The sequence below is a fragment of the Ictalurus furcatus genome, chromosome 10 (genome assembly GCF_023375685.1).
Source record: "Ictalurus furcatus strain D&B chromosome 10, Billie_1.0, whole genome shotgun sequence".
In the NCBI taxonomy this organism is placed as follows: domain Eukaryota; kingdom Metazoa; phylum Chordata; class Actinopteri; order Siluriformes; family Ictaluridae; genus Ictalurus; species Ictalurus furcatus.
The window spans coordinates 25,521,008-25,542,647 of record NC_071264.1 but is presented as its reverse complement, the minus strand read 5'-3'; the positions used below and the strand labels follow the sequence as shown (position 1 = coordinate 25,542,647).

Here is a 21,640-nt window from a genome sequence, read left to right as displayed (position 1 = left end):
TTGTTGCGCTTTGGGTTGTTTAATTATGTGCAGTGTGAAACCAAACCCAATAGCAACCAAACCAAAAGTTAGAATTTTGCCCAGATTCCTAAAAGGCGTATATAAATCTTATGAATGTGTTATGAATGTGTAATAACCTTCATGTAGGTACTCTTCTCAGTACGATAATCCTTAAGTAAATTCCGGTGTACTCGGGGCAAATAACCCAGTAACAGCTATGAAAATGAGAGTTAAAAGTAACTTTATGCAGTGATGGATGGTGTCACTCCACAGTGATTTGTCTGAGGTTTCAGACCACTCCATGTTCTGTGGCAAATCAGGAGGGAAAGTAAACAGTCTGCAGGGAAGGAGCATGCTCATGTACAGAGGAGTAAGAATGACTTTGTATGTATATTAAAGGTGGTGTTTTTATTTTCTTTTGCGGAGGGTTAGAGAGAGGGTGAGTACTTTGAAGTGTGTCCTCAGGAGCTCGGGTTGTCAACGCATACTGTTTTGTGTAAACATACCCCATGCAACAGGGTGTGTTTGTGTGTTTAGGTTTCGGTGGTAGAAAAGAACAGACAGAGAAGCAGACAGACACGAATGATCAATACTTTTCTCTGGGGATGTGAATGTAAAGATCCATTACGATAAATAAAAGGCAGGAGTTGAAACTGTATCAGAGGTGCTACAACTACATTAGCAATCAGGAAAATTACATTCTGCATGATGGATACAAATTCATGTTTCACTACAAGCATGCACTTTCTGTGTAGCTGGAGCTGGAATGTGCATTATGTAAGGAACAAAACACTTACTGTCTTGCTGTTATATGAAAATAATCAACAACGGAGTCCCTGTTACCACAGAAGTTGACTATAACGGCATGTCCTGAAATGTTTTATTCTGCTTATACCACTGCACTTAGCACCCATGACAATTTACAATGTAGAATATGTTACTAGAGAAACAATATCTCTATAGAACAAGTGCGTTGATATAAACCTGTGATTTGAATTACAGCAACACTACAACCCGGGCTGCTGTTATAGAAAATTAAATCAACACCTTCTGACCAATCAGAATCAAGAATTCAACAGTGCTCAAGAATGAACAAAAGAGAAAGATGCTTTAAACAAACAAACAAAAAAAACCCAACATGATTGACATTGTATCTGAGAACACTGAAACGCTCATCTGCGGGTATCAGAGATGGAGATTATGTTTATATTATACACATTTATTTAAATTATGATAATGGCTTAAATATTCTTATCCAACACTAACTATAAAAGTTGTAATAAAGTCTTATTTACATACTGAGTAACAAAAAAAGCTCCTCTGCAGCAGGGAGTTTCCCTTTCGATTTCTTTTTAATAGTCTTTATTTTTATTTTGTTTAAAATGATCCGGTCATTGTGCCAGTCTACTAAACCAAATATTTATTATTGACAATTTCAGATAGATATCGACGGCTGTTTCTCATCTACAGAATATCTCTTTGAAAAGAAATTCAATCAATAATTCTGATTTCAGTCTAATTTTATCTCCCACATTTGTAGTGCGTGTGTGATTTCAGATATAAAATTCAACACAAAACGAGAAAAGAACTGAAAGTGTTCACTTTAAACACAATTGAAATGTGCACATGATTAGCTATAGAACATGAATTCAAAACTACACCGTTACCACCAACATTAAACGTATTAACATGAGACACAGGACATGAACAAGAAAGACTTAACAAAACTTATCTTATAAAGTACAAACTAATTCCAGTTCCTCATACTTTCATGAAGATTTCATGCTATCCCTGTGACATGACATCATGAATTTACAAATGAAAGCAACCTACAAAACGCATAAATGTTTAATCAACTGCCCCGCAACCACCCTTAAATTTCCATTATAAAACACTTTTGAGTAAAGAGTATTCGTCTGCTTTTTAAATTCTGGTTATTACTCATACACTACAAATGTGGCAGATAAAAATTAGGCTGAAGAACACTGGATATATACTATTGTGCTCTGATGATTGTATGTAGCCAAATGAACAATAATAAATGAAACAATTTGACCTGCAACCAACAATTCTACTTGTGTGGTGGTCTGGGGAAACAATCAGATGATGCTGATGGCTCTATGTTCTGGCAAACTGCCAAATAACACAAACAACAACAACAACAAAATCAAGCTTGTCCATAATTGAGCATACATACTTTGAGAAACCATCAATATATTTTACTGAAATGATGTGGAAATGCTTTTAATCTTGTCTAGGCTTTCTTCCTACAAAGGTCATGTTTGGTAAGGAGCCAGTTTAACAAACGCGATGGTAAACACAGTCTGCCCCCATCCACACATTTACATATATTATTGAAAACATAGTTTTTAGCCTTCTGTTTAAAAACAAAACAAAAAAAACACAGGAACAGCGTTTTCAAAAATATCTTCATTCATACAAAACCATAAAATCGTTCACTTGAGCACGACAGCGCAGTGACGGCATGTCGTAAACAGTTATGTCAAACGCCTCAAGAATAACTTTAAAATCTGCGTATTGAGCGATATAGAAAGTGAAGTGTGGAAAAACACTAACGGTTCTAAAAACAAAACAAACAAAAAAAAATGACAAAGCCACGGAGTCATTTGAGTGGACTGACGATGAGGTGCACCTGCGTAAGGATGCACTTGAATACACTCAGGTCTTCATTTGCATTCTCAAAATCAAAATCTCCATTTGTACAGATGGAGCAGTTGATTCAGGAGCAGTACAGCATGCAACAAAATCTGGCGCCTCTGCACGAGGGTGTAATAATAAAACAAAGTGGAATTCAATTGCAAACACGCTATCAAAGAAGAAATTACAGACCACAGCGTAATAATGTGATCAACCCGATAAACAGAGCAGTAGCACATTCATGAGTAGCATGGGCAGGTTTGCGCCGTTTTTAACTATCTCCACTTTCCAAAATCTTTTCAAAGATATCTGTATGTGTGTGGACAGGGAATTAGTCTAGATAAAGATTTCAAAAACCTTGCTAGCCAAGTGTGATTTCCTCACACAGCGAATGTCACGCTCCGATCAAGTTGTTGGATAGCTACGTGCTGTAGGAAAATGGCTGCAGTCAGAATGAAACCCCAGAATGCCAGAATTTCACTATGTGGGGGTTTTCTCAGGCTGCCACACATTTATTACCAGAACAGCACCATTTATTGATATTACCATCATCTAATTGGAGGAAGCATTAACAGGTATATATGCCATCTACTGCTCCAGTGATTAAGTCCGTTTGCTTCCTTTGAAGAGATGTTCGAGTTTAGACCAAATGACATCTATCGTTCAAGGCTGAAATTCCACAATCGCTTTGTTGAGAATGAATGCACCAAATGCTCAAGGTTAAAAAGCACCTCAATATAAACTGCGTTTTAATAGCACCACTGTCGAGAGTTTCACGTTCCCATCTCAGCACTAAAACACAGTCTGGTTGCATGGAAGTTCTTCTGGCCCAGCTTCAGGTTCATTTCAGTGCACTATTTCCATGTCAACGACATCTGCTGCCTGCATTTGAGCTCAACGGTGTAGATCTAGTAGGTTGCTTGAGTGAGTGAGAAGTAGTGGAGCATAGAGAGCGGTGCCATTCACAAATGACACTTCAGACAGTGTCTTGTATAAAAGTTTTCAACCCCATTGCATGCTTCTACATTTTGTATTGTTACGACCTGGAACTGAAATTGTTTTAATCGGGATTATAAGTCATGACTTATAGGCCACCAGAAGTCACATGACTAGATGAATGGAATGTATCACAAAATTTGCGGGGTTTTTTTGTGTGGACTCGATCCAACTTCAGTTCCAGGTAACACTACAAAATGTGGAAAAGTTCAATGGGCTTAAATACTTATGCAAGGAATTTCATTGGTTTCCTACCAGGCTGGATGGTAACATCTTGTCCACGACTCTTAGGATCTCTCCGCAAAGTCTTGAAATTCATTATCCAGTTAAAGCATTTCTTTCAAAACTAAAAGTCTAAAAAATTTCCCTTTCATAACAGAAATAGAAACGCTCTAGGAATAAACTAATTTAAAAATAAATACATTTAAAATAATAATAATAATTAAAAAAAAAAGGACTGGCATGTTAAAACAGTGGCATGTCACGAACATGTGTTCGGCAGAACACTGAGCAGCACATGGCGTTGTCTTGTGCACTAACCCCACTTCAAGACCATGGCAGTCTCCACACTCCAGTCAGGATTAATGTAAATGTAAACATGTGGTGTCGAGCAGGTGTGTGGCGCTGTGGTTAAGGGCTGTGTGATTGCAGGGACCAGCGAGGGAGATGGAGATGTGGAAGACACTGGAGATGGTTTTCTATGTCCTCCAGACTTGGTTCTTGGATGTGCGCTCTGAGGAGGAAGCGGGAGGTGGGAGAATATAAATGCATATTACAGGATGTTTTAAAGCAGAGCACGTTATAGAGTGCAATCACGTGTTGGATAGGGCTTTTGGATTGTTTTTTTTCACAGACAAGCAATAGTAAAACAAGAATATCAAGAAGGCAAGCCAGTGCAGGGATGAACAGCATGTCAGTAAGGAATGTGCAACATACTTTAATTAGAAAGCCTGAAGCTTTGAGTCACTGCGCAAAAAATTTATCAATTTTACATTTTATTCTAAATACCAAAAAAATATCATTTAAATCAACTAATACTACGACAGAACTCTTAACTAGGCAAAATTTAATAACAGGTCACTACCTACAGTTATATTACGGAAATTTATCAAACAATCTGTCGTGGCATAAAAATTATGAAGTGGTTATGGTGATCATTCCCCCCCCCCCAAAAAAAACAGACACGCTAACATAAGATCACAGCGTGACCAACACATCAATGGATCAAGTTCTCAGTTGATGGGAGAGGGTCTTACCTGCATATCAAACCCTGATTTGTTCAGTCCTGACTAGTCAATCTCAAATTAACAGCCAATATTCACCAGCTGTCTCACTAAAACGCTCGGATGCTCAGTTCATTTTACTTGCTCCGTGTCCGAAATCGACTTTAGAGTCGACTCTTAGTTTTCATGCCTGGAATCAGGGAACCGATTCTGAAAAGATTCTGATCCCAGCACCTTCGATGTGAACCGAAAGCAGGATGACAAATTTGTTCACTTGACACACAACATATATAAAATGATCAATTTTGTCATTTAAGAAAATTAAACAACGTAATGTTTAATTTTTAGTTTAGCTAGTTAACTGATGCAAACAGATTCACTACTTGTGGTATGAAGTGAAGTGATATGACATAGACCAACACAGTTACTATTTTTATTGCCAAATTTGACTGATTTTGTCGTTGCATCCATACTTAGGAATAACATCCACTTCATTCAAACAAAAGTTACATCCGCAGTCTTATCCTTCATTATAAGAACGGTCATTAATCTTAAAATTCTGTATTTGTATCTGTATTGTGTAATTTTCAGAGTGTCTCTGATATTACTTTCTTGTTGAGGATCATTTTTCAGACTACTTCGTCCCAACAATGTGCTATTAAATCTAGATTTAAATTCATGCTGCACATCAACTTGTTTGAGTGTTCTGTCTATAGAAAGGTGAATTAACAATCAGGCAAATGATTCAAGAACCAAAGCAGCACCAAGCATGCCAGCAGCCTCAAGCAAAGCCTTTTGTGTGTATTAACTGCAATGCAAATAGCCTGGGGGAAAAGAAATGCATCGCGGCGTCTCAACAAAAGAAAACGTAACTGTCTAAACCATTCCGTGTCCAAGAAAGTGGACCAAAGATGAAACCACAAGGAGCTTACCTGAACATCACCTGCACCGTGGTCTCATAGCTTGTCCTCTCCACATCCGATACACTCAGTGCATGACTTTTGTCCCATTTGTAAGTAAAGTTCTGGAACGTTAAACACGGATGTCGTTATGTACTTGAAACTGAAATGAAAATCCTAACAATTTCTTGATTGTTTTTCTCCCGTTTATAGCCTGGGGCAGCCACAGAGAGAGTTTCTCTTTGAACAGCCATATAAGAAGACGACTTCCCCAAATATTACAACTGTTTTGTCTTAAAATGAAAATCACTGACCACACCCTTGAATACACACCCGGAAAATGACATAATTTACGTATTTATAATAATAACAACTAAACAGAAAGAAACTGTACATTTAACAACAGCAACAAAAAAAAAATATATATCCTCCGTAGACACCATAACTGCTCCACAGACATTTGCATGCTGTTTCAGTTACAGACAGCACACCAAAACAGGTGTGACGGGGCCATAGCCGACTTTAAAGCTGGTTTGGGTACTTTGGGGAAAAAAGCAAACCCTAAAACACTGTCCATCAGTATGAGATCAAATAAAATTAGTAACGGCCAAAACCGTCGTACCTCCAAAATGAGTGCCACAAACAGATTGACCCACATGACAGATGAGGTGAACCACCAGGATACAAAGTACACCTTTGACCACCTAAACACAAGCAGAATTATGGTAATCATGCAGAAATATCGAGAGTATAACGTAGCTGAAATCAAAGATATAGCTGTTGCCTTACTCGGTGGTGTATCTTGTGTAAGCGTCCATAAAGACCTGCCAGTTATTCACCACCATCACGTCATACAGCAGAACTAGAGATGACTGAAAGATCCATAAGTGAACATTGAGTATTACGAACAAAAAACAAGCTGTTAATGCCTAAACCATGCACTAAATATTGCTGAGGGGAAACACTTACAGCAAAGTCGTCAAAGTTGTTTGGCCAATACTCTAGCTGTTCATAGGAGCCACACTCCATAGTGAAGTTGGATGTGCTATTCTCACTACTTGAGTTGGCCACACTACAAGGAAACATACACAAATAGTGTATAAAATATAATATCTAGTACTCCATTACAACATGTTATGTTATAACATTAAATCCCTAAATTAGGAACTGTGGAAGTCGAAGTGGACGCTTTAATCAGCAACTCTCATGTATGGTGCAGTATGTATTAGGCATGGGTGATATCATGATACTCAAAGGCATTTACATGATACATGATGCACGTATATATGCATGACAATATATAGATTTGCTAGAAAGATACATATATTTTCACTCAACAAAAATAATTAACTCTAAAAAGTATTGTTAACGTTTCTGCACAAAATTGCAGAAATCCAATGAGTTATTGTATAATTGTTATATTAATACTGACAATGTCTGCAATATATCAGGAAAAAAAGTACACAGTGTATACCATGATATTGAAATTATATGATCAGACTGCCAAATATGTACACTACCAGTCAAAAGTTTAGACACACTCACTCTTTATTTTTATCAAGATCATGAGAAACATTTCAGTCGAGTGTCCACAAACTTTTGACCGTTATTGTATATGTACCAAGCTCTAACTACGTCAATTCTGAACTAATAGTGGCTGTTTATGGTATGTTCTTCAGTAAAGAAACACAAAACTATATGACAATTTAAACGTTATGATATTTGTTATTGATGTACATACAGTACCTTGAGAATGGAGGAGTAATAGCTCCTTGGAAAAGCCAGATACCAATGACAGCATACACATAGTACACCACCTAAATTCAGACAGCAGAGAACATGAAGACTGTGTCCTAAACTCATCAATGTTCATGCTTTAAAAACCTGAAAGCACTGTTTACACTCACCACCAGAATCCCAGCAAATGCCCGCAAGTTTTTCACAAGGTCCACAAGAGTGCTAGCCACCAGAGCCATCAACTACACACATGGAAAAAATAATAATAATATATTATATAAATACCATGGATTCAAGAACCTGCAACATTATCATAACTGTAAAAAAAAAAAAAAAATACATTTTCAACATGGAGAACAAAATTCCACTGAAAGAGCTGCAAATTTGAGCTAATTTACTATGTAATTGCAATATACAGTCCTAACCACAGGATGGTGCCAGAACTCCATCTCACAGGCACGTACCAGGAGAAAAAGTCAACCTGCAACATTATTTGGCTTTGCAATCAATATCGCAATATTTGGAAAAACAACAAAAAATAGATTTTAGATGTTATCCAGATACACAAAACTTCCCAGCTCCAGAAATTAATTTTCTGTAACAGCTGCTCTGTCAATACTGAAAGCTCTAATAGATCATCGTTTCTATAGTAACATCTCCATCACAGGGACTTGTATGTTGGATGCTCTACGTAATCAAAGACTAATAATATATGGATTAAAAAGCGTCATTTTGTCAAAGAAAAACGCATAATGGTTAATGTGGTGATGTTTCTGTCAGGGGAAACTTAAGTAGCATTTATGGAAGGAGTCTCCAGTGTCAGCAGTTTGTAAACAACAGCAAGTTTTCCACCCCAGGAAGGTCTTCAGGACAGTTTCCTTTTGTGTTTTTTAGTTAAAATGACAAGATGCCTTGTTTATCTCATTAACTTCAAGAGAGTTAGAGAGAGAGAGAGAGAGGCTGGTGATGGAACGATAACAGGAACTAACTTGTTTTGTGATGTCCCACAACATTAATGGAAACAAATGGATGTCATTTACAACATATGGCGCTTTAATCATCTGTAAATAGTAAAAAAATCAACAGTAAATATTTTAGAACAACAATGCTCAATCCAGGCTTGCGATGTGACTGTTGCATGTGCATGAGGTGGACTGTAGAAGTTGGCACGATCATAATACAAGTCGTTCATTAGGACCGTGCTGCTGACCTTGATTTCTGGAATGATCCTGAGGAAACGGAAGACAATCAGCATGTTGACCAGTCGCACCATTTCCCACAAAGATATGTCCCTGGGCTGAGTCGGCATCCTGGGAACACCACACAGGCACGATGAACACAATAATAAGGGAAAAAAGATGATTATTTTCGTTATGGTAGCATCATAATACAATGTGACAGCAAAATCACACTTACGATTTTGGATCGGTAATCCTGAACATGACAAAAATAGTAACCTGGAGGACCTATTTAATAAAGAAACAATATATAGGTTTCATTTAGAAATGAATTATGCAGGTGTAACAGGTAAATGTTCATCAAGTTATAAGAGATAAAATATATATGCAAATGTATTTACCAGCAGAAAGATGGTGAAAAACCCATCAAAGATGTTATTTCTGTAAGAGAGGTAACCCCTCCAACCAAAGGCAATCAGCTTCAGTATCATCTCTATTAGGTAGTAGATGATAAAAGCCCAATTAATGACCTGTACAAACAAAATAAAAAAAACATTATCTTGCAACATGAAGTACCAAAAGGCTAAAGGTCAAAATGTAGTACCAGTTGAGATTGTATTCTTGTATTATTCTGCAAAATACAAGATATACGGAATATAATGTTTTCTATCAGTCTTTCCCAGGTGGCATTTTGGCACATGCTACCTTATACCAGTCATGCATTTTTACACAAAACAAGCACTGCAAATACTAATGATCATTTCCTGTCAGTCAACCAAACGAAACTGTGTTAGGGTGCATGACACATGGCTTTTTCTGTCACAGAAAAAAGTCTACAGCAAAGACAAACAACCTCCTCATCACCTCAGTTAAACCAAAATGTTTTTTCATAGACCGCATACTCATGGACACTACCGCTCAAAAGTTTACACACACATTCTTTATTTTTATTCCTCCCACATTTTAGAATAATAATAAAGTCATCAAAACTCTGGAGTAACACAAATGTAACTATGGGAATTATGTTGGGATAAAAAATCCAAAATAAATCAAAATAATTTAGTATTTTAGCATATTCAAAGTAGATGCTATTTTTGCCTAGAATTTCCAGAAATGTATTCTTGGCATTTTCTCGACCGATTTCTTGAGGAACTTCCCTGAGATGCTTTTTAAACAGTATTAAAGGAGTTCCCACCTACGCTGGACACTTATCGGCTGCTTTTCGGAATATTTCACCAAGTCATCCATTTAAAAAAAAAAAAAAAAAAAAAAAAAGAATTTCATAAATAAAATGTTAGTTTTCTAATGAAAGAAATTAATATGTCGGCATGATTATATTTTTGTCTACAACACCGATTTCAAGCATTTAATCATACACCTTCAGATCAAAAGCTTTTTAAGATCATGAGAAACATTGACCAGTGGTGTAGTTAATTAGCTGATACTAGACAGGACCTTGTTGTGGTTAGAGTGTGCATGTCGTTTGAGCCCCCCCAGTATCAGCCCAAAAGTCCATATGTGGAAGCACCCTTAGGGTGCCGTAAGCCATCGTTCAGAATAAAAGTTACCTCCATGTAGTAATCATTCCTTTCAAGTACAGTCTTCTCTGAATCCAGCACCAAGATGGTCTGAAAAACACAAGGTTATAGTTTTCTTAACAATGGTCAGGAACTATTATAAAATAAAAATAAAAAGATTGTAAAATTAAAATAGTACACAAAAATCGACCTTCCTCTCTTTTGCAATAAAAATAATACAAATGTTATCATTTCATGACTATATGAGCCGATATTCATTTATAAATATGTATATAAATATAAATATACTAATTTCTCCAGCTAGCATCCTGTACAATAAAAATAGTCCCTCAGGAAGACTGGACAAGGAATTTTATATTATAATGGATCATTTCTGGGTAGTTTACATTTATATATTCTATAAATTGACAAAACTGTAATGCATTTTTTTGTATTATAATGTTTTCTTACACAACAATGGACACATGGATTTAGAAAATTGTTGGTTTTCTATGGTTCAAGATTTTCATCAGATCAGCTTTGAATGATGTGTGATTTTTACTGTCAGACATCATTTATGCTCTTACTGATGTGTCTTGTGCATCACTATACTGTAGCTGCTAAACATTAAAACATTTAGATGATTAACAGTTCTAAGCATTGTATGTGATACCTTTTCTGAAGGGAAAACCTTAGGACAGTGTTCAATGTAAAACCTTCAAGCAAACTTTCATGGAAGAACCCTTGTATGCTTTCCAAACATGTTGTTTCTTATAACAACCACAAGATGGGAACACAGACCACTAGAACATAATGGCATCGTTTATTTTTGGCATACGTCTTTCAAAACATAAAATTATATCCATTTCTCTTTCTTATAACTGTGAAGGAAAAATAAATATTGGATTTGTAAAAAATAAAATAAAACGGCTACTCACACAGATGCAGATAACGTTGGCGAGGGCTACGACGTTTCCCACCACAGTGAGGTAGTAATGACTACACGCGTTTTGGATCAATTGTAGGAATGAGGAGCTGTACTCTGGTTTCGGTGGGTGCTAGTGTATGAAGAGAGAATATCATCATTTCTAAATATTTTCATAAGTAAATAAAGATCTACATGCGTGCAAATACAGTACGTTCCACCGTGGTACATAGATACATTTATACAAACAACTGAGAACGTTACCTCTTTGACGTGCTCCTTATCTAGTTCATCAAACAGCCTCTGAAATGCTTCACCATCAATAAAACCATCAGGGGATTCCTGAGCAGCCTGAGGAATGAGAAGTTACTGAAGTAAAGCGTTTCCTATCCTAGAACCGCTTTTCTTATATACAAGGCCTGGAAATGTTTTCTTGGGTTGATATTTGAACTCACCTTAATGACAGCTTGTTTGTAGCATGATGTCATCTGCACTCTTCTCATGACCTGCAGCACTGTGTCCACTCGAACCCTCTGTCTAAACACACAGAAATACAGGACGCATGCACACGTCAATTATGTAAAGAATAAAACACTTGGGGACGTGCTGTTTTAGGAAAATAATCAGCAATTATGCGGTGTGATGTGTCTCGATGTATTTTATTCCTCTTAGACAACAGCGATATTCCAACAATTACTTTTTATTTATTTATTTTACTAAAAATATAAGTATAACGTGCCATACTTTGTATCTGTTTATAGTTACGTTTAATGCTGTTGAACGTACACTATCGGTCAAAAGTTTAGACACTCATTCTTTATTTTATTATTTTTTCCACATTTCAGAATAATAATAAAGTCATCAAAACTCTGGAGTAACATAAATGGAACGATGAGAAGTATGTTGTGATAAATTTAAAAAAATCCAAAATAAATAAATAAATAATTCAGTATTTTAGCAACTTCAAAGTAGACGCCCTTTTTGCCTAGAATTTCCAGAAATGTATTCTTGGCATTTTCTCAACCGATTTCTTGAGGAATTTCCCTGAGATGCTTTTTAAACAGTATTAAAGGAGTTCCCACCTACGCTGGACACTTATTGGCTGCTTTGCGGAATATTTCGCTCCGAGTCGTCCGTTTAAAAAAAATATTTTTGTAAATAAAATGTTAGTTTTCTAATGAAAGTAATGAATATGTCGGCACGATTATATTTTTTGTCTACGACACCGATTTCAAACATTAAATCATACAACTTCAGATCAAAAGGTTTTTAAGATCATGAGAAACATTTCAGTCGAGTGTCCACAAACTTTTGATCGGTAGTGTACACAGAAAACAGTTATGTAATTACAGCTATAACCCTAACCCTCACCAGCCTCTCTTTTTTTTTCTACTGAAGTTAATAAGATGTAAAAACGTAGCTTGTCACATTGTCGAGAATGCAAAACCACAAATACCTCCCATATACAAAACTTAATGTCTCTTACAAAGCACTGACACTGCAGACTCCTTTCATTCATGTTTAATTAACGTCTCCTTACAGAAAACACAACATCCAACGATTAGATGTTTTTCTTTGTTAAATAACAGTTTAAAATTGATTTATTATTTGTCTAAGATTACATGGAGAGTCAGCTATATAAACCTGTGCTTCAAATTACAGCTGGAACTATTACTAGAGCTGCTGTTTATAGAAAATTAATCAACCACCGCCTCCATCCAATCAGACTCGACAACTCTGCAGCTCAAACTAATCATGTGCGTAACCAGGGTGTTAGAGATGGTGCTGTAACTTACACATGCTCTTCAGAATGATCGTCGTGGCTTTGACCCGGACAGCACAGCACCTTAAATGCAGCTCTGATCCCCAGACGCCTCCTTAAAATGGAGGCTTGTACCGACATCTGCAAAGAGGCAAAGTCAAAGGGGAGAAATTCATAAGTAATGCAAGAACACTAACAGACACTGAAGACTAAATCAACACAAAACAGTCACTCACCAGCAAATAGCCTCGGAATTGGTTGTAGATAATAGCAGTGAGCAAATTCATCAAGATATAGGTTCCTGTGGGGGGGGGGGGATGGGGGGGGGACACGACTTAATAACCTCCAAATACGTGTTCATCAAACACATCTGAAGTTTTTAACATGAGTGACATTGCACGGGTTTTATGAAGCTTACCACATACGCTGAAAAGTATAAAAAATATAGTATATCCCCGATTCAGTGAGTATGCAGGAACCATCACTGTTGGCAGAAAGACAGAAAAACAATTATGAAAGAGCCTTTACCATTACTGTGCATAATTTTGGTGTTAGTGCAATTTTATGTCACCTCAAAGTTCATTATTTTCCAATATCAGTACATCCTAAAATGTTTTATTCCTCTGAAACCACTGCAATCTGCCAATAATTATCTTTTTTTTTTTTATTCATGAAAGAACTCACTTTTTATTGATTTATATTTACATTTAATGTTGTGAAACGTCTATCCAACAAGTTAGTTTCTGTTACTGATTACAATACACAGATATAAACACTCATTCCCTCACTAGACTTCAAATGCACAAAGTTCTGAAGACGTTCTTATGGTGGAAAACTTAATGAGGAAGTGCTGACACTGGAGACTTTACCAAGGACTTATAAGCATTTTTAAGCTGTGTATGTGGAGCATCTGCCATACAGTACAAGCCCTTTTGTACATGGTTACTATAGCAATAACAACATACTACAAGCACATTAATATAAACCTGTGATTTGCCTTGTAGCCAAAACTACTGTCAGAGCTGCTGTTATAGAAAATTAATCAATACCTTGTGACCAATCAAATAAAAAAAAATTCAATAATCATGTGGTATAAAACTAAAGTGGTTTATATTATTATTAGTAGTAGTAGCAAAAGTAGAAATGTTATGTTCTGAAACTAAATGAAACCAAATTTGAATGGTTTCCCCAGGCCACCACATATACAGTATGATTCATGTGAGATTAGTGCAAGTCATGACCCACAGTAAAAAACCCTGTACCGTCTGGGTTATTAGCAGTTGTCAGCAGCACAAGCAGAGAGGACAAGGCCCTAGGCAGGTTTTTGAAGTAACCTTCCCATTCCCCATTCTTCGAGGAGTCCTTTAAACACATTACACAAGAGAGTCCATACATTTATGAGTAATGTTCTTCATTGGTTATACCAACATCTATTATTTTGCCTTAGAAAGAAAATATGATACAAATAATAGGAGCTGTAATGATAATTTGTCATTTAGGCAATTTAATTGTATCTTTAGATCATACTAGACATCTTGAGGATGTCCAAGTCTCTGTGTCAGAAAAAGGAGTAAATAAGGTTTGTATTATATGTGGATACCTCAGATTTGGGGAAGATCAGCATACCAACCATGGTGAATAAACACAGGTGCAGGGCCAGAAGCAGGATCACACTGGGAAAGAAAAAGACAGAAAGATGGAGGGTTGCCTTTGCATCTGTCTTCATGTATCAAAAGCATTCGGTAATAGTTTAATTAAAGCCTTATAAGTACAGAATTCGTTTTACATGGGGAACTTGGGGTAATGTATTTATTATTGATACTGGAGCTTCTCTGTAATTTTAATCCCATCTTTTTTAGTCATTTTATTTAACAATTTAATGTCTAGAAAGATTCTGCATCATTTTACTTTCTATAAAATGATCTCAGGTAATATGCAGGTATGACAAACAAAAGGAAAAACCAACCAAAAAAAAAAAAAAAAAAAGTGTCTTAGACTTCGTGAGCCAAGAGAATAGCTTCAAGTGTGCATAGACGTAGGTCCAGGGTACACTACCCGTCAAAAAATTGGAGACACTTGACTGAAATGTTTCTCCTGATCTTAAAAATCTTTTGATCTGAAGGTGTATGATTAAATGTTGTAGACAAAAATATAATTGTGCCAACATATTCATTTCTTTAATTTGAAAACTAACATTTTATTTACAAAGAAATATTGTTTTAAACGGATAATATTCTGAAAAGCAGACAAGAGTCCAGCGTAGGTGTGAACTCCTTTAAAACTGTTTAAAAATGCAGTCTACTTTGAAGATGCTAAAATACTAAATTATTTAGATTTATTTAGGATTTTTTATCACAACATAATTCCCATAGTTCCCACTTGTGTTATTCAAGACTTTTGACGACTTTACTATTATTATTACTCTAAAATGTGTGGAAATATAATAAAAATAAAGAATGAGTTTGTCTGAAATTTTGACCAGTAGTGTATATACACTATACAGTGTACAAATGTACATGTTATGGTGATGTATGGATAACTAATTATCAAGCCCAACTGCCACAGACACAAGCCTAACAAGCGGTTATTTTTAAATAAAAAAAAAGAGCCTCTTAATGTCCTTACCTTGCTATTTCTGGAATTGTTCTTTTGATACATTTGAGCGTTTTCTTCATTAAGGAGGAATTTTGCAGGAGGAAAAATGGCCGAATCAGTCTCCTGACTCGTATGGTCTGCATGTGGAGATAAGAAAGCAAAACATTACTACCATCTACCAACACAATTCAAGATAATGTCTGCTGACTCTGTGGGTCTACCTGTATGATGTGGATAAAAAGCTGACTCTTGTGTGTTGATATGGATAAAATATTACACTGGAGTCAAGATTTGAAATCTATTTTAAACTTAATATATGAAATATGTTGTGATATGATCTGATTTCCCATCTGATTAACTCACCGTACCACACAGCAGGGCAAAAGAGATCATGCAGTCGATGACTGATACCGCTATAACCAACACGTAGCCAATCAGCCATTTATTCATACGGAACTCCTCCCATCCAATCAGATAACTCTATGGAGTAGAAATTCACGTAAACGTAACTAAAGTGACATGGAATACATACACATACTGTACATGTTCTTGCACTTTTTGCCATTTTATATGTAATGATTTTAGGTATAATAATATACCTTGACTACCACGTCCATGATGAAGATGCAGAGGCAGACCATCTCTACAGCCTCGGGGAGGCCACATGGTGGTTCCCAGGGCTCGGGCCTGAAGCGAGGGTCTGACGTGTAAGTGATCGATGAAGGTTTCTCCACAAAGGCCAGAGCCAGAATCACAGCAATGGTCAAACCAAGACCCCTTCATCACAAACACACACGTGTACAAAAGGGTTAATATACTGTTCATATGTTAGTAACCGTACATGTAGCTAAACTCATGGGTCATTTAATTCTCAAAAACAACTAGTTAAAAAAAAAAAAAGAAGTAATAAAAATTTGTATTTGCGGATCAAAGCAAGTCACCCGTCGTTATTAATAATAGAGGGCGTAGGCTTGGTAAAAATGCATGCTGTTAATCAATAAGTATAATGTTTTATGTTGTAGTGCTGCAGCAGTTTGCTGGACTTTCTGTAAGCAGCATTAACCAGTAAAAATATAAAATGACTTAATTCCACAGTAAACAGGTCACTACTTTAGTTGGCTAGCTAGTTCACACAGGTTTTTCCTCTGTGCAGCCTTGTTGTTAAGAAGAAAAAAGTATTTCTTCAGTTATTTTGCACTGCTATCAGTAATATACTGTAAATAGTGTATTTTTTGTATTTAATCATACAGTGGGTCGGGTCTCACAAGCAGGGTGTCCCCTACTCCCAAAATTGAGGAAATGAAACCTACACCACTGATATAGAGTAAACCAGTGGCCAGTAACACACCTCTTGATCCGAAATAATTTCAGAAGTTAGAATTGAGAAAAATACACTATAAATCCCTGCTCTTGCTTGCTTACCACTGACATATCCTGGAGTAGTACCATCTGTATAAGCTCAGAGATCCACTGTCGACCTTGTGATTGATGGAGCGATACTGTGGAGGAAAATGCACATTTAATACAATAAATAAAGTCTGAAAACAGGACACTAAAGTACAATAAACACTGTAATATAAACACATTTTGGAATATTTGTATTACTTGAATGGCATCTTCAATAAATACAACCGCTTGCTGGATGTACAGGTCTTCATCACCTTATTAAAAAAAAGGCAAGAACAGTATATGAGTGAATAAGAGAGAAATGGACCAGTATAGAAGTCATTCCACCAAGGAATGTGATGTGCTATTATAAGAAAATAATCACAAGTAAATAAACATACATACGACACAATAAACACATCACATGTAATGCTGCCCAAAGAAAAGTGCCGAGAAGTTGATTATTTTCCAATAACCTGAATGATTTATTCCTTTTACCATAACAATTTACCAACAATTTCACTTCACTTATTAAAGAAGATAAACATTATAATTTTTTTATCCGTTTATAGTAACATTTATTGTTGTGTAACATCCACGACACAAGTTAGTACCTGTTAGGCTTTACATTATAGCAGCTCTCGAGTTAGACAGCTTGTCGTGTTAACAAGAAACCTTGAAAGAAAACTTACTCTCACAAAGCACTGAAACTGAAGACTCCTTCCATAAATGTTACACAGGATTAGATTAAGGCTACTTAAGCCTACCGTGCAAATTAACAATCTAATTTTATTAGATCACACTTGAGCGGGTGCATTAATATTAACCTGTGATTTGTCTTACAGCCGGAACTACCTTCAGAATCGGTTGTTAAAAATATTAATAAACACCTTAGAGCCAATCAGATTTGAGAATTCAACAGTACTGTGGTATTAAGTAAAAATATATAATCACAATCCTTGAAGCCATTTTCACAATAGATTTTTTGTAATGCTAGTAAAATAATAGTACCCAGTAGTAGTAAAAACAAAATATATTATTTTACAATAAAAAGGGCTACATTTCAACAAAAATAGATTTTAGTGCCCAGTCTGCTACTTGTTACTGTGAGTGATAATAGTGATACCTGCAATATTGATACCCTGAATATTGATATCATACTGTCACACTACCCAGCCCCATCATCAGGAACTTCCAAACACTAAAATGATACAAAGAAAACATGAAGTAACTTCTAAATACAGCTGAGGAAAAGACTTGCTTGTTTCATATCACTTTGTGAAACCACAACCTTATCAAATCACTGTGAAATGTAAGGCCGCATGATCACATGATCTGGATTAACCTCTGACATACTACTTACTTTTGTAATACTAACAATGCAGAAGTCACCATAGAGGAAATCCATCAAGAACATAAGACATATTAGACAGTGATCATGCATTCCAGGCTACTTTTCCTGTGGTTAATGTTTTTGTAGAACATAGGCATAGCACAAATCTTTTGCCACGGATTAAAAGTATTTAGTGCTGATAGCACTAAATTTAGATTACTTGCCATCCAAAGTTATTACCAAAAAGCTACAAGTCACCGTAATTAGATTAACATAAAAGCACAAATGTATCAAAACAAAATGGAACACGTAACCTTTCTAGTCCTTGTTTAATTTTTATTTTCGTTACAAAAATTATATTATTGTTAATGAAAGTTCAAACTAACACTCGTGCCAAGACTTCCATGTGCCTCATGTACTCCTAACTGTCTGTGAAAATATAGACACTATCTGGCCAAAAGTATGAGGACTCCTGATGATGTGCTTGTTGAACAGCCCATTCCAGATTTATTCCCCCTTTGCTGTTATAATAACCTCCACTCTTCTAGGAACCCTTTTCTTAGATTTTGGAGCATGACTGTGGGGACTTCTGCCCATTTAGCTACAAGAGCATTAGTGAGGTCAGGCACTGATGTTGGGTCTGGGGTGCAGTCGGAGTTCCAGCTCGTCCCAAATGCGTTCAGTGGGGTTGAGGTCAGGGCTCTGTGCAGGACACTCAAGTTCTTCTACTCCAACCTTGGCTAACCATGTCTTCATGTCCACAGGGACACAGTCATGCTGGAACAGGTTTGGGCCTTGTAGTTTTACTGATGGGTGAGCTGCTAGAGTCCCAACTAGAACCAGAAGATACAACCATATCACCCCGATCTTATCCAGACTGCGTTGGCTCCCAGTGAAATCACGCATTAACTATAAAATACTATTATTGACCTATCAAGCACTAAACGGTCTCGTGCCATAGTATCTAAGCAAATTTTTGGTTTTCTATGATCTGCCATGCCTACTTGGATCAAAAGGTGCAGGCTATTTGTCGGTTACCTCAAATAGCGTCGGCTACAGCAGGGGGAAGAGCTTTCTCTTATAAAGCCCCACAGTTATGGAACAGCCTTCCAATTAGTGTTCGGGACTCAGACACAGTCTCAGTGTTTAAGTCTAGGCTTAAAACATATTTGTTTACTCAAGGCTACCATGAGTAGACTGTTACGCAAAGCACAGTCTTACTTAAGAATCTCTCCCTCTCTCCTTCTGCCGAGCCACACACGATTTTATGGCGATACTAGAGATCCTGATTCTTTCTGCTCTCCGGACCTGCCTGATCCATTCGGATGTCCTGCCTCTGGATGGAGCTCTCATCTACTCCAATTCCAGATGGACACACTCACTGTGGTTGCTGGGACTACAGTTGTTTCTATGGTCCCGGGTCTGCAATTACAACATGCAGTTTTGCACTCGGGTCTCCTTTGAACAGTGGACTAGTTCAACAAACAGACTTCATATAAAACCATAATGAACGTTCCTTTACTTTTACACTATCCGTTGTTACCCAGATGAGGACGGGTTCGCTTCTGAATCTGGTTCCTCTCAAGGTTTCTTCCTCTCGACATCTTAGGGAGTTTTTCCTTGCCACCGTCGCCACCGGCTTGCTCAATTGGGATAAATTCACACATTTAAAATCTGTATCCCGAGTTTATATGTTTCTGTAAAGCTGCTTTGAGACAATGTCCATTGTAAAAAAGCGCTATACAAATAAAATTTAATTGAATTGAGCTACAGCATGCAAAGACAATTCTATACAACTGTGCGCTTCCAACTTTGTGTATGGATGTGATGGCCACGTGTCCACATAATTTTTGCCACATAGTATTTTAAGTTTTAAGTTTTCAATTTTCATATGACTGTTCACATCATTTTACTGTACTACATTATCTGATCATGATGTATTCAAGAAGTCATTGCATGAGCAAATCTGATGAGTAAGGCGCATGTGTGTGCATGTACTGCAGAAATAATAATCATTTACAGTAAATCTCCCTTTAGAGGATACTGGCATTTCTTGTTCCAATTGTACCACTACCGTGTGACAGTCAAGTGTCTAGTTACGCATGTGTCCTTTTCACCCCTAGGTTTGACCACTGATATCTCTATCCCTTCTCCAGTGTTGCTCAAAGAGGTGTAAAGTTCCTGTGTAAGTGTGGGAAGTTGTGACCTGCCCTGGAGCTACTCAGAAGCAGAATGTTATTACTTTTATATTTTTAGTCACATGTGTTGTCTTGAATGCTCTGCTCGGGCGCGAACTAAATCCAAGTATGTCATGTGCCTGTACAGCTGTTTAACTACACAGTGATCAAATCAAAACATCTTTTAGTGAGTGTTTCGCAACAGATTTGGCAACATGTTGCATCTTGTATAGAAGTATTTGTTTTTCTGCAAGACATCCACCTTTCCAGATTCAAGTTCCAGATATGACCAATCTGGAATTTATATATATATATAAAACTTATAATATATTATATAGTTTTAGGGGTTTTAATATCAATTTGAGTGAAGTTTTGTTTTAGTTTGACTCAATTTTTTTGAAACAACTCCCTGCTGTTCTCACCTGGTTTCCCACTGAAGCTAAGCAGGGTTGAGCCTGGCCTGTAACTGGATGGGAGACCTCCTGGGGAAAACTAAGGTTGCTGCTGGAAGTGGTATTAGCAAAGCCAGCAGGGGGTGCTCACCCTGTGATCTGTGTGGGGTCTAATACCCCAGCACAGTGACTGTATACTGTAAAAACAGCAACGACATTATACCGAGGAACTGACTCTCTGTGGTCATTAAAAATCCCAGGACACTTCTCATAAAGAGTAGGGGTACAGTATAACCCTGGTGTCCTGGCGAAATTCTATCACGGCCCATATATCCCCATCTCTGAACTGGATACATCACTTTCCTCTCCACTAATAGCTGGTGTATGGTGGGCGTACTGGTGCACTATGGCTGCCGTCACATCATCCAGGTGAATTCTACAGACTAGTGTTGGTTGAAGAGATCTTTGAGTGCCTAGAAGAGCGCTCTATAACTGTAAATATTTCTTGCCTTGTTTTTATATACGTTAGTTTCAGTTTTATATATGTTAGTCCTGGGGCAGGTTAAAAGTGAGGAACTATTTTGTGTCTGACATCTAGGCATACAAGGCTGCACAACGTATGTTGTATAACGATCAATCAAAACGTGTTCAATACATGTCTGGCATACTACCAGGATTAAATACAATAAATCTGGCAGTATGCTACCCAAGCGCTGCCAATCGGTGTCAAGGTTCGTTAACTTTTGGAGGCGTTTCCGGGTTTTACCCATTTTATTTCGTGACGCTGATTATTAAAGTCTCCGAATGCTGTATGTATGTTTACCATGTGTGCAACATTTGCCCTTCCTAATCTTTGCACTTG

The 21,640-nt window shown here is 36.9% G+C and overlaps 1 protein-coding gene across 1 annotated transcript in view; it reads right to left on the bottom strand.

Annotated features, from left to right (window-relative positions):
- Positions 1–712: 712 nt before the first annotated feature.
- tpcn2 (two pore segment channel 2) overlaps positions 713–21,640 on the bottom strand; it is a 26,447-nt gene continuing 5,519 nt past the window's right edge. The window contains exons 3-26 of the mRNA XM_053634832.1: positions 17,096–17,151; positions 16,913–16,989; positions 16,090–16,267; positions 15,854–15,970; positions 15,521–15,627; positions 14,496–14,568; positions 14,158–14,257; positions 13,314–13,379; positions 13,132–13,196; positions 12,930–13,036; positions 11,589–11,670; positions 11,398–11,484; positions 11,147–11,266; positions 10,260–10,319; positions 9,093–9,221; positions 8,930–8,979; positions 8,724–8,823; positions 7,684–7,755; positions 7,523–7,593; positions 6,746–6,848; positions 6,566–6,648; positions 6,399–6,480; positions 5,810–5,901; positions 713–4,387 (exon numbers count right to left, since the gene is read on the bottom strand). Of these exons, the coding sequence (XP_053490807.1) occupies positions 4,285–4,387; positions 5,810–5,901; positions 6,399–6,480; positions 6,566–6,648; positions 6,746–6,848; positions 7,523–7,593; positions 7,684–7,755; positions 8,724–8,823; positions 8,930–8,979; positions 9,093–9,221; positions 10,260–10,319; positions 11,147–11,266; positions 11,398–11,484; positions 11,589–11,670; positions 12,930–13,036; positions 13,132–13,196; positions 13,314–13,379; positions 14,158–14,257; positions 14,496–14,568; positions 15,521–15,627; positions 15,854–15,970; positions 16,090–16,267; positions 16,913–16,989; positions 17,096–17,151 (2,180 nt within the window). The 3' untranslated portion in view covers positions 713–4,284. The remainder of the gene's footprint in view (positions 4,388–5,809; positions 5,902–6,398; positions 6,481–6,565; positions 6,649–6,745; positions 6,849–7,522; positions 7,594–7,683; positions 7,756–8,723; positions 8,824–8,929; positions 8,980–9,092; positions 9,222–10,259; positions 10,320–11,146; positions 11,267–11,397; positions 11,485–11,588; positions 11,671–12,929; positions 13,037–13,131; positions 13,197–13,313; positions 13,380–14,157; positions 14,258–14,495; positions 14,569–15,520; positions 15,628–15,853; positions 15,971–16,089; positions 16,268–16,912; positions 16,990–17,095; positions 17,152–21,640) is intronic.